Consider the following 13,761-nt stretch of genomic DNA (forward strand, 5'->3'; position numbering starts at 1 on the left):
CCATGGTATAGACTGAGCAAAATGAAAGTAATATTTTTTTGCCATCTTTATTATTTCCACTTCTTGGGAGGAAAACGAATGACTGGTAGCAGTTGATTTGACTTGAACCTATTTGTGGGGTGCGAAAGGTATTTTTGTTCGAGAGCAGATGGAATTTTCACAGGTATGGTCGCGGACATTTCTTCTGCTTCCAGCTTGATCTAAATGTGTGCTGCTGATACTCACGTCGGCATTTCTTGCAGCAAGTCCCATCAACGTGTACAGGCAGAGAGTCCTCTGAGCAGTTTGCTGGAGGACAGAATATCCTGCGACACTCCACCACACCATTCTGGAGGAAACATCAGAAGCAAAAATCCAATGTTCACTGTGAACATTCGGCTTTTGCCTGTAGCACAGCCAAAAAAAAATCAACACGTCGCCTACTTCTTTTTATCTCTCAATTTACATTTTTTGAAGAAAAAAAAACCCTCCAGCAAGATTTAACATATATCACACACTAGCTGTGATGTATGCGCGAATCCAACACCGCTTACATTACAGCTCAACCCTGAATGGGGAATGCTTTTGGTGTACAAACCATGCAAACCAGCCCAAAACTGTTCAGAATCCCACCTTCAAGAATGCAATCTGAAGCTGAAAGCTATCATCTTCAGAAATAAAGAAAAAAAGTGATTATAATGTCAAACAATCAGTTAACAGATTCATCATCGAGCGCTGGATGGCGGGTACTGAAAGCGAGCGGCCTGCTGATAGCAGGTAGTTATTCGGGGCCTGAAGGACTGCCTTCATTTTCTGAGGCTGATATCTCTCTCTGCGAGCGCCTCCTCATTTCATGAGTCATCGAAAATGGTTCCCCCAGGACGCCGCGGTTATCAGTTAATGGCATGTCCGCGGGAGGAAATCGGACTAAACTCCACCCTGTGCTTGATGTGCAATGATGCAGCAAGTCTAATTCCCCGGGGCCCCGGGATGGCCTGATTCAACACATTTCAAAGTCTGGCTCCCGCAGTATGTATGAGTGCAGACAGGGAGGCTTATTAGGTGTGTGGGGGGGGCGGCGCTTCTTAGGGGGGCGGGCAGGAGGCAGGGGCTGGGAGGTCTGATGAGAAGACAAGTTAAGGAAGCTGTGTTGAGAGTGGAGGAAATAAGAGTTGTAGTGACTTTCCAAAGGAAAGAAAATGAATCTACCCTCAGATCCTCCGTTATGTATCAACAATCTGTGATGCTGAAAGTGTTCCAGCGGTTATCTTGTTATAAATCCCGTCATTTGCCATTTTGGTGTACCCGCTTTCCCTTGACTACCACTATTATTTCTTTTGATTTTCACATGACACAGTGCATATGTCTTCCTCTTATATCTGCCTATTTTTAAGTCTTGAAAGTCTTATTTTCTTCAAAAAAGATTAAAATAAAAAGATAATTTCAACCTGTTTTTTTAGTGTGTTAAGTTTGAATATTTCACACAGTGTAAACATCATATGACTTCCAATAAAAAGCAGAAACACGCTGATACATAAGATGATACTATTGGGGCACTTTGGTTGTTCACGTCTGGCCAGGGAACTTTTATTCCCCTTCTGTCTTTCGCCTGATTTCCTGTCATCTTTCTACCGTCACTATAAAGGCAAGAATGCCAAGAAATACTTAAACAGGAATAAGCCACCCTCAGACACTGAGGAATAAGATGATTGCAATATTCTTAAAGCTACTTAAGGGGAAGTAAATGGACTTCACTGTGTTTACCCCATTTAATAACTTTTTTTACAACATCTTTACTGGTTAAATTACCGCAAGAAATATCCAGTTTACTGACATATTTTCACACTAGATCATTTTGAAGCCTAGAACAATTCTCCACATGGTCCCAATCACCCGAATGGAGCTGGGTAAATCTGTCTCTTCTTTTTTAACGCCACACAGGCTCTACCCTCTCCAGACATATTTATCTGTTTTGACTGAACAATTGTGTTGCTCTCAACAAGTGCCATAATTTTGCCTTGATTATTTTACCTCCTGATTCCTTAATGTATGGTTGCCTGTTGTTTTTTGACTTGCTGCCGCTCTTGACCAGGACTCCCTGGCAGAATACAACATCTAAATGTTAAGGGCTTAAATAAACTTAGACTTTAGTTGTTCCTCTCAAGATACTGACATCTATTTCTACAGTCAACAGGTCAGAATCATTTTCTGCCAGCTGACGATATTTTGTTGATGTTTTCCACTTAAGGACATTCATATCTAAAAATAGATTTAAGTACTGTATGTATGACATATGTATTGCACGTGTGTCCATTCCTGTGTTGCTCTTCCTGAGCCTGACTAAATTTTCGTTTTTCCTGAATCAAGGGTCTAAGGACAGAGGGTGTCACATGTGGTACAGATCGTAAAGCCCCCCTGAGGCAAATCTATGATTTGTAACATTTGGCTATATGAATAAAAGGGACTTGACTATGATGGGAGAACATTTTCACAGTACAATAGTTGAAAGCAGGTGCCTCAATCTTTGATTGTGGGGATGAAGGTGACACTCACCTTACATGCACAGTTCCTGCAGTTCTCTGGCTCCACCCACAGCTCCTTATCCCGGTAGACCACGCTGTTGGTGCTGCAGGTCCTCTCGCAGTGACAGCCCTCCAATTGGGTCAGCCGAGACTCCGCGTAGTTCAACTGAGGACGAGCACAGAATCAGAAGTCACAAAATAAAAAAACAAAAGTCGTAAGTGTGCGTGGTTAGGTTAAAACCACCAACCGCCCCCAAGCGTACCCAGGTCGGTTTTCTCTGAGGGCTGCTCCGCTGGGAGGTGCTCATTAGAAGGGCACAGAATAATAAGTGATCATCATTCAGCTCACGCTGCAGACCTCAGGCTATAATCTACTGAGAAATGACAGACAGGACTGACAGCCACGATCCTGCCTCACTCCTCCTTTATTCGCACACACTGATCTGCCCCTTCCTCTTCGGCTTATTTCATTGCCCAACACCCTCCACGGTTGTCTCTCGACAGAAGTGATGCATCTTTGACTGACAAAAGTGTCACGGGGCAGTGTTACAGGGAGGGGCACGGAGTGTAGTACGCACAAACCAGGATTAACTTTAAATCAGGATTTAACAACCATGTCTCTTAGAAATTCGGTTAATTTACTATGAATTTGTCAAGTATGCCAATTATTGCCAAGTATGTTTTGACACGTAATTGCTGGCTGGATCATGTTCACAGCCAACGTTTATTCCAGTGACGAAAGTCCCAAGTTTTTTTGGAGTAATTTGTCAAGACAATCCTGAGACATCGAGTTCATGAAAATGGACTGGACGGACGAACAACCTGAAAACATAATGCCTCTGCTGTGTCCGGCGTAGAGGCATGAAAACGTGAGTCATGATTTAGTTACTTTGAGTTTACATTGTATTGCACGAGCTTATACTGCAGGAAAAACAAATGTCAGTCAAGTTTTTGAAATTATGTCTAGAATGAACATTTTGCGACATAGCAAATACAAAATGATTCCTTATTCGGTTAATTAAAAAACGGTAAGGCAGGTGGTCCTCTCCAAATACATTTTCCGTTGCATGGTGAATGTAATTTCTAGGAGGATTAGTTCACAAGCCCTGTTGCTCCAAGTCTTAAACTCAAACTGGTGCATCTTGCTGATCCATGTGAATTGTGGTTTGTTTTCTTAATATCATTCAAAGCAACCACATGTAGATCTATAGTAAATATATAATACATATATCACTTTTCATGTTGAAAATCAGCAGCACCTGTTATAGGTGCTTTATGTAGCACCTATTTCTCTGTGCAGACAGCCCAATGCATCCATCAAAGCTCCCTCTTGGCCTTGAGTAGGAGCTGGCTGGTTACACACAAACGGCAGTTCACATATATAAATTAATCCATCTTTAAAATACAAGTACAGTCTGACCCACACGTATACAGTCCTGTTTGAAAGGTGGAAAGGTGGGGGAATTCAAAGGTCCAATTGATCTGAGCAGCGCGGGTCAACTCAGAAATTGCAGGTCCACTCAAGATACTCAAGAATGCTCTGTCGCTCTGCCTCCGCCCACTCTGCTCCTCCGAGACCTGGCCAGGCCACAGAGTCAGAAGGAGAGGGCTCGCCACAAAATGATAGAGGCTTCTCAGTAAAGGAGAAAAAATAAAATAAAGAAAATTGCCCGGATGTCACTTCGGCTTTTAACTTCACCTGGAAGAGTCTCAGCTGGTTTCTGGAGAGCCGTGTGCGCGGTAAAGATGTGTCCTGTCAAAGCCCCAAACAAAATGTTTGAAATGCAGTTTCAAAGGCTGAGAAGCTGCCTCGAGGCACCGCAGAGGAATACGGTTCCTGTACAACGTGAGCATCAAATGGCATGGTGATATCACACAAAGTAGTCAAGAGGCTAATAGGCATGTATCTCCTATGGTTGATACATGAGCCAGAGAGACATGAGCGAAATACAAAAATAAAAGCTGAAGACAAAGGGGAAAAAGCTGCATTCACACCTTTTAATCTTTTTTGTTGGCCTGCATGTCTGAAGGATATGTCACACATGTTTAAATCCTGAGACCAGATCAATGTTGGGCCAAGGAGCAGTTCATTAGATGTTGTTCATAATTCATATGTGGGATGTCTGCCATTAATGGACTGTCGCTTTTTTAGCTGTAACAATGAAACAAACGCACGCTGACACTCCAGAACCTGGCGGTACGTTTGAAGGCGAGTGACGATCAGGATGGGAATGGGTAGACAGCAAGTGGGCCTTCATAAGTCAGCCTAAATATTGTGATGCAAATGCTATGAGGAAACAGTGACATCATTAAATGTATGATGAACAACCCACTTCCCATGGTTGAAACCCCACTACACATTGCCAAAATTACATTGAAATGGTCTTTGGCATTTTAGGCATTTTTCAGCCTTTACCTGGATTTAAACCTTGCACAAGGGGTTAACAGCACTCCAGGCATGACAATCTATGGTGTAGGTTTTAATTTATAGTTAGTTTATAGAGTAGATTTCACCCGCTGATACTGCAACAATACACTGATGTACCAAATCTTTTTGATAAAGAGAATGGTAGCTACACTGTATTGCAGCTATGTACATATGCTGCCAAGATAAGCCTTAAGCCCTTAAAGGGACAGTGTCTAGGATTTGGAGGCAACTAGCGGTCAGGATGCAGATCTACCAGCAGCTGGATTCTTGCAATGTCAGGAGATGATGGTGTAGATGCTGCAATGGCATCAGTTATATCAGAACAGAAGAGTATTTCTTCATTGAAAGAACAGCAAAGAGCGGCACGGAAACTCTTTCTTGATGGAAATGGTATTTTCGCTCTTTTCCGGATTCCACATTGAAATCTAAATCCAATCTATTTTGATAACTGGGTTCATTCTGTCAATCCGTCAAAAACAGCAAAGCCTCCTTAAACTATCCAAACTAACTTTTCCTGAAGCATCAAAAACGTTAACACAGTAAACACAGAAATGTGCCTCCTGTATGCTATTCTCAGTGCATGGTGCGGGGACCTACTTTGGGTTCAACTTGCCAGGAAATAAAACCAGCTATTCTGCAATAATAACAAACATTTGTACAGCTGACACGGGGACCCTAAATCCTCTGTTATTACTAAGAACACTGGATAGACTCAAAACCGCTTTCATGGCTTAGGGAATCCAGTGCAGCAGCAATGGAGGAGAATCTTTAACAACTCATGCATCAGTATATTTATACAGCTATTCTAAGCAAATGGCTTATGGCTTAAGAATAAACAGGGAGCCTGGAACATGATATGGGAATTTACAAGTCTGGGGCCCCAAGAGAGTTGTTTTCACAGGGCCCAGAATTTCTGGCATAAATAAGCTTATTAAAATTCACGAAATCTGACGATGATTTTCAATAGACAGTGATGGTATATAGCTATTCAGTTCACCCATAATATACATGTATCTCGAGCTGCATCTATCCATGCAGACAGTTTTGAGATATTGCTTTTATTTGTTTATTTGGACTAATTCTTCTAGCTTTGCAGGCAGAAATTTGAGAGACAGAAACCCTTTAGAGAGGGTAAAGAATGATGTATCTGTATTGTGTTATTTTGACTACGTCTTTTGACATAAACACTTGCTTCTTCACACAAACACAGGTATAATACATGCACATGATGACGTGCTAATCCACACAGATCTTATTGTCATCTCACCTCGCCTTGACATGATACACTCAGGACTAAGCAATTATTCACCCCACACTGATTAACTCAAATCTCTACCGCATAAAGGCAGACAGCCATTTAACGCTCGAGATGACTGCTCATACGAGCCGCAGCAGGGCGGATGCAATGAGGTCAGGTGGCAATAGGTTGAGGTGTGTTCATGTGGAGGAGGATGCGTTGACACAGCGGTCGGGTAATGTTCTTCATTTCACCCTTATTTAAACCCAAAATTATTCTATGGCTCGCCCGCCCGCCACAATGTCCTTGCTCCATTCACTCCCACCGGATAGCGCTCACTCATGCACACAGTCAATCACACACACAGTTATGCAGATGTTACGTCCCCCGTGGCTGCACTGCCGAAAGCACACCACCTGTTAGCCTCCTGTTGTGGCGATGCAGTCGCCATTTCCTGACACCTTTCCGTTTTGGAGCACCAGGTAGGGGGGGGGACTCCCGATTGCCACCAGGTATTTCGCACGCTGGGTAAAATCATACTTAAACTTTCATTTTGTAGGCCTTAGGCAGTGCATGCTGATTGAGAATGTGGTATGCAGTATGTTAGTATGCGATTTCGAACGTCTTAGCCCACTTACGTTAGCTCAGCAGTAGTGGCTTAGTTGGCGTTACTGGTTTCTTCATGTTAGGCTAACGTTGGGCCAGCTGCTCGCATTCAAGTGCTCGCTTGTCGTAGGGAGGCACCGCTGCAGTAAGGGTGACTTGTTTACTTTCCCCGATTTGTGTTATTTAAATTATTGCCCCATCATTGCATATGATAGTAATGAAGACAGCTAATTGGTAACAATAAATTACGGTCATCATTTTGAATGGTTGACCAATATTTACGCAGATCTCAATAAATAAAATGCCTTCATCACGTATACTGTAATCAAATGTAGAATAGCAACGACGTGTAATCAGAAGTTCAAGATTAGACGTTTAATAAAGACACGTCACAGCAGACAACATATGAAACGCATACTGCCGCAATAATACTCACACTGATAGACAGACGAGCAGATAATCATAGAGAACATAAGTGTAGCTCAGAAGCCCTTCTAGCCACTAAGATTAATAAATACAAGCAGCTAATTACCTCTTAAAATGGGATTTAAAGAACAGGCAATTCATATTAAATAAAAACCTTGAAAATACAATATAGACATATATAAATAATATAAAGGAAAGACCTTACAAAATATGTCAAAAGCACAACCCAAGTAGCACATGCTGTTTCAAAGCTACTGGCAAATCATATCTTCTGTCTTCTAATCATTGTGTGGATCATGTCTGCATCCTGAACCGGTCACACTAACACACCAAACAGGGAATGACCTTCAAACTCAAGTACGGTTTGTACTTAAAAAAAAACATAAGCTCATAAAATGTATAATCTCCCGACCTTCCCTTAATCCTTCTTTCCGTTCCTACTCCAGCTAACATGAAAGCACAAAAATCCCCAAACTTGAGGTTTAGGTATTTCCCCCCAAACAGCAAAAACTCAAGGTCTTTTCAGTTTTAGTCCAATTCCAACTGAGCAAACTCAATCTGCTGAGTAATGAGTTCAAAAGCTCCAGGAAAGGCAAGCCAGTGGACGGGACTCCCTAAGAACTTGGTATTCCACTCAGATAGGCGTAGGCAGGACGTAGCCGCGCACGCTTCGACGAGCTCCGTGACCGCCTCCCATGCTCTGAGTGCACGTTCATGATCATGTTAGTTTTGCACAAATAATGTAGGTTACTACTTTTAATTTGCTTTATCGAGTCATGCTCAGGGGCGTGACTATAGACAGTGTAGGCACCTCGGTCGCACTGTTGCTTATCCAAAAATGTGTCGAGCTAAAGTTGGATCGTGTCCAAAAAAATAACTTGCGTTAGATAAAAAATGTATGCCTTTGGAAAAAAACGTTAGGTTGCGGTTTTGCTCACTGAAAGTGACATGACGACCCAACGCGAGCGGGCAAGAACGCGCATCAGACACACATCACAGTGTGAGGCAGGTTGCTGTCTCAGCAGTTATTTACAAGCTCTACTCTTCTTTACTGTCATTCTCAAGGAGCTATAATTAATTTCTCTCTACTGTTACGATGCAGATGTATATCCAAAGTGAAAACTGTTCCAGTGTTTCATCACTTTAATCCCCGGCGATTTCAAAACTGCAAAAAACTAAACCATGACAAAAGATAATATGAGGACTTCTGGGACCATGTAATTGTTTGTTTGCTGTTCCCTCTTACATGCACATTAATATCTTTTCTGTTTTTTTATGGGTCTTTTAAAACCACTTCAATCCACGCTCAGAATAACAACTGACAGGATAATTATATTTTTTTAAAGACAGATTAAGGTGCTGTTTGTTTTTCTTTCCCAACAATAATTTTTATCTTTTTTAGGCACCCTCATGTTGAAAATAAATGAGGTACTGAGGAAAAAGAACAATGCACTACAATGAAGACATCAAATAAATTAAAGGATTCAGTCGTCTCCCGCCGTGGTGGAGAAGGAAGTTATTTATTCATTTTCATTTATATATTTATTTGCTTGTCAGCTACAACTGGGAAAGGTAATAGTGGATCTTTTCAGAGGATACTTTTATTTAACACTGACATTGTTGCCAACATTTCACATATTCAGCGGTTCTTTTTTATCTGTAAACCTGGCAAACATTTGTGACACCAACAAATCTAGTTCATCAGCATCCTACTAAAAATCAAGTACTACACTTGGCAGGTGTATCGCTGGGGACCTAATGACATTCAGTACGGAAGTCGGCGCAATTTGGCCAGATGGTGGCGCTATTACAACATACTTTACGTGACCTGTAACTTTGAACTGTAAGTCTCAGAAATGTTGTTCCTGGATTCTGCAGGTCCAAACAAATCTATCTCTGGCACTGTAGCAGCATCACCTAACTATACATCAAGGAATCCTTCACATCTCGAGAACCGTCCGTCCAATCTACTTCACACATGGTGGGTGCATTGCCGGTAAGACAAGGACTTGCAGTTTCAAAGCTGGTTTTGACAGGCGACAAGTTCACTATTAATAAACTCTGAACAGACAAGTGACCAGTACTCTGTACAGCAGCGTGGGCGGGGCTTCGGGTCTCTGGAGACTGAGTCGAGCGTGTTGCAGCAGGCTTTTAGAGGTCGCGGCTCGTTGACTGCAGTTCACTTTTACTGCTGGATGCTGGATATGCTAATGATACAACCAAACTCCTCTTTACTTCCATGGCATCAACCTCGCAATGATGAAAACCAAGCAAGCAGCACTTCCGGGGGGCAAAGCAATCAAACCGCTCCGAAAGGGCATGCAATCCGAACGGATACTACACTAGTATTGTACAGGCCAGTGAGTCTGGTGGTGCTGGTCATTTTCTGTGTGGGAGGTCGTTCCTTGTTCTTACCTTCAGGGTCATCTTGGCCAGTAGCTCCTGAAGGTCCATGATGCCTTGCACCAGGCTCAGGAAATCGCTGCAGGTCGGACAGGCTCAACGGAGGAAAAGGGAAAGCACCAGAACAGGGAAGAAAAGGAGAGGAAGTGCAAGAGGGAAGCATTTAGATAGGTGACAAACAAAGCACAAAATAAAAAGCCTCACTATATGTATTTGGACACAGCGCATGTCGACCAGCAGCAAACAAAAGGGAACCCTCACACATCTGTTTACCCTTTGTCTTAGGCTTGTGGCTGGTGTTAGTATCAATAATAAAGCGACAAGGTGTGATTACACGCCTTATTGATTAGTAACAGAGACAGTGGGACAGCGGTGGCCTTCTATCTTAATCTGTTTGACAGTAAACAGATGGTGAAACGAGACGGGGAGAGAGGAGGCTGCACTGAATCTGAATTACAGCAAAATAAAGATTGCTGGAATAGAGAGAGATGATAAAATGAAGGGGACGCTTTGTCTGTGATCAGCGGGTAGGTCACCACCAGCTGACACGTAGCTCATTGGGGTCCAATTTTATAACGTCGCACAGAAGTGGGGAGTGTTCTTTTTTTTCTTTCTACTCCCATTGCGTATTCAGAACACTATGTACTGCTGGGCAATCATGATACTCACTGCGGTTCAGGTTAGGACACTGTGTAATGTAGCCGTTGGGGGCGAAAATCAGCTTCACATCCTGGATAACGCCCTGGCAACACAGAGGGAGGGGTGAAGGGAAAAGACAGGAAGAGTTACACATGGATTGGCAACATCATGGGATATCTCTTTGGATCTAGATGCAGAAAAACTTAACAGAAAAAGACTGTGGAGTCTACAGCTATGCTAGCAGCCCTGTAATGCTAACATACAGTTGTTTAAAGCTGCAGTTGGTTAGCTTTTATGCAAATAGCTTTTTTATCATATTTGCTCAAACTGTCACTATATCCTGACGGTAGTGCATGAGACGGATGATCTGTGGAAACAGCAGGTTCCTCCGCCTCCTTTTAGTGTTCCTAATGGCATTTGCAAGATTATGCAACAACCAAGCAGAGTGGAGCCGACAATCACTGCTCAGGAATTCCAATCAAACTGTCAAACTAGGCAGTGCTGATCAAAAATGATTCAAGATTTTTTTTTTTTTAACTCTATTGCCTATTTGTCGCCTCAAATGTTTTCAAAAGCATATTTTAATGAACTGTTTACCTTTAAAATGGGGCGGCTGGGCCACAAATGCTCTCATTTTACAACGCAACAGCACAGTAAGATGTGTTTCTGAAAACATTTGAGACGAGAAACAATAAAGTAACAGAATTTCTATATTTGACCAGCGCTGCCTAGTTTGACAGTTTGATTGGAATTCACGAGCATAACGAGCAGTGATTGACAGCTGTGTTAAGTCTCTTCGGCTCCGATTGGTGGCTTTTCTCTGAGCGCACTTCATGTACTACAGTCAGGATATAGTGACAAATATAAAAAAAAGTTATTTTTTCATAAAAGTTACCAACTCAAGCTTTACCAGGTATACTGTTTATGATCTTAGAATATCATGTTAGCATTATGATATTTCCAATTCACAGTAAAATGTTATCAACAAACACATCCTTTAAAGAAATTGAATCCGCACCAAAGCTGCAAAAGTTGAACAACAAATGATAATAAAACAGCCCCGAAGGCTCCTTTCTTTGCCAGAACGGCAGTTCATTTTACGATAGGTTTCAAAATGCTTACATTTTATAAATGGTGAAAAACCACCACAGGAAATGTTTTAAAAAAAGAAACCTAATGCAGTACAGTGTATACAGTCTTCATTCCTAACTGAACTGAAGCAAATGTACTTCACAGTGAAGCCAATGGCCTTTCACCGATAGAGCTCTCTTCTTTGTCAATCACTCTGAGTGACAGGCTCCATAGGTGCAGGGCTGCTAAATGGAGTTCTCCACGATGACCACAGAGAACAATCTTGGAAAAATAGGCACCCTCTCTAATGGAAAAGCTAACTTTTAAAACACCGGGGTGCTCACACACAGGCGGTACTATAATTTCAGCATTCCTTTAAAGTGGCTACTGAGAACATGCTGCAAGGACATTTAAATTCACCACCCCAAGCACAGTTGGCGTCGGCTTGTCTCTCGCTCTGCTCTCTATGTGTACGCGAAATCCATTTACAGTGCATTTGGCTGGCCTGGATGCAAGCAACACCTGCCTCCATTTCAAACAGAGGCACAGGGAGAGGGAGCCTTGAGGCGAAGAGGCTTGGAGCACAGATTGAGAACTAACACACACACACACACACACACACACACACACACACACACACACACAGAGGCTGTGCGAGCAGTGGCTGGTGAAGAAGAGATTGTCAGTGTCACTCACAATGAAAATGAGGGTGTAGATCACAGATGCCTGTCCCAGTGGTCCACACACATCACCTCACACATCACTGTCAGTGATGAGTGGGTCATTTCGATCTGAAGACATAAAATCGCTCCTACACACACACGCGAGTGCACACACCTGTTTCATGCCTTTGCCAAAGCCTATGGCAGATATGTTGTGTTCAGGAACAATGTCTACACTCCCATGGTAAGTCCAGTCCAATTGCAGAGATGCATTTCAGGTCATGTACAGCACAGTTACAACAGCAACAGATTTTCTATTGTTTTGTCTCTGTAGGATAGAAACATTGGATTTGAAATGAATGGAGTAAAAGTGCTGACTTTCAGCTTTAAAGGTGCACTAATCAATATTTTTATGGCAACAATGAAATGAGGGACCGCAGTTAATAGGAAGGAGGTCTCTAAAAGTGATGACGCCACAGAGACCAACTCTGCGGCTACAGAGATTTTTAAAGCCTATATTAACTCTTAGTTCGGGGGTTTGTTATGTGGTTCAGCTTCACTGCATTCATCAGAAGGCACACCTTTAAATCCGGTGTATCCTAACTGCCTGCACCAAACGGCAGACAGACTAAACCAGTGACTAGCTAGCAGCAAAAAAAAAGCCTTTTTTCTCTTAAGAAACTCGGTAGAGCCCAAACCAGAGCTAAAAGACAGAATATTATGCACTTATTTTCATCAGGATGACTTCAATGTCTCCTTGATGTATTGTTTAAAGTTACTATTAGGGTTAGGGTTATGAAACAGTCTACATGTAATAATGATGCCTCTCTATGACCTACATGAGTAAACAAGACAATCAGCAGGATGATTAGAAATTTCTATATAGTAATTCTTCATGCTTGTCATCGGTGTCACCGAGTCGGATTGTGCGAGAAATCAGACGAGATGGCGCGGCTTCACCAGAGACTTTAGCTCTGACTCCAGCGAGGCCTCCGGCAGCGGCCAGCCTACTGCGGACAGACCCAGATCCGGCTTCGCTGCCGCCTTCGCCCTGCAGTCGGGGCTCCGGCGGGAGGAAGGAGAGCAACTTTCCAAGGCAATAAATTGAGTGGGTGGTGCGCCAACTTCATCTGCCTCAGTGGCCAAAAGGTGAATGAGTGCAGCCTTGAGGAAGTTTGAGGGCGTTCACATCCACATAGTGTGTGACTAGCTGCCTTTTTTTATAAATTGTCCCCACACTATCTAATTTTAGGACGATCTAGGGATAAACAGTGAATGTGAGTTTCCTCCACACAGATACATAGCATCCCGTTGAGAGATATGAATAAAAAGCGCTACAGTTCCTACACTGTTCATCTGATGTGTGTGTGAAGATAATCAAAGTAAAGTTAGCACTATAGAGACAGAGCAATTCAAAACGCGTCACTTTCCAAATACTTATGTCTCGTTGTAGTCTTGACTTAATGCAAAATGTGTGTGTATACACATGAATTAATACAGATGTTTTAGTACTGTTAAAAATATTAAAATTAGCATTGGTTTATGGTTTGGTTATGGTTCATGCTGGGATAAGGGAATGGATACATCCAACGAGGGTCCTCACAAGTATTGCAAATGTGTGTGTGTGTTGTTATGTGCGGATTATGCATCATTTGCTTCTTTGTGTCCCCAAACGCTCACAAGTTCACTGACCCTTATTGCTGATAAAATTACCTTCACTTGGCTTGTCTGCTCGCTTGCACAGTCATAATTCCCAGTTAGCTTGTTTATTATAGTAATAATGGGCCG

General features: G+C 42.5%; 1 protein-coding gene across 1 annotated transcript in view; it reads right to left on the reverse strand.

The window, feature by feature from the left end:
* LOC306699215 (protein kinase C-binding protein NELL1-like) overlaps positions 1-13,761 on the reverse strand; it is a gene marked incomplete at both ends in the record, with an annotated part of 218,421 nt that overhangs the window by 132,555 nt on the left and 72,105 nt on the right. Inside the window, 4 exon segments of the mRNA XM_079163758.1 lie at positions 226-328; positions 2,533-2,667; positions 9,614-9,696; positions 10,271-10,343. Coding sequence (XP_079019884.1) covers positions 226-328; positions 2,533-2,667; positions 9,614-9,696; positions 10,271-10,343 — 394 coding nt within the window.

The sequence above is a fragment of the Pholis gunnellus genome (assembly GCF_910591455.1).
Source record: "Pholis gunnellus genome assembly, chromosome: 1".
Classification (NCBI taxonomy): domain Eukaryota; kingdom Metazoa; phylum Chordata; class Actinopteri; order Perciformes; family Pholidae; genus Pholis; species Pholis gunnellus.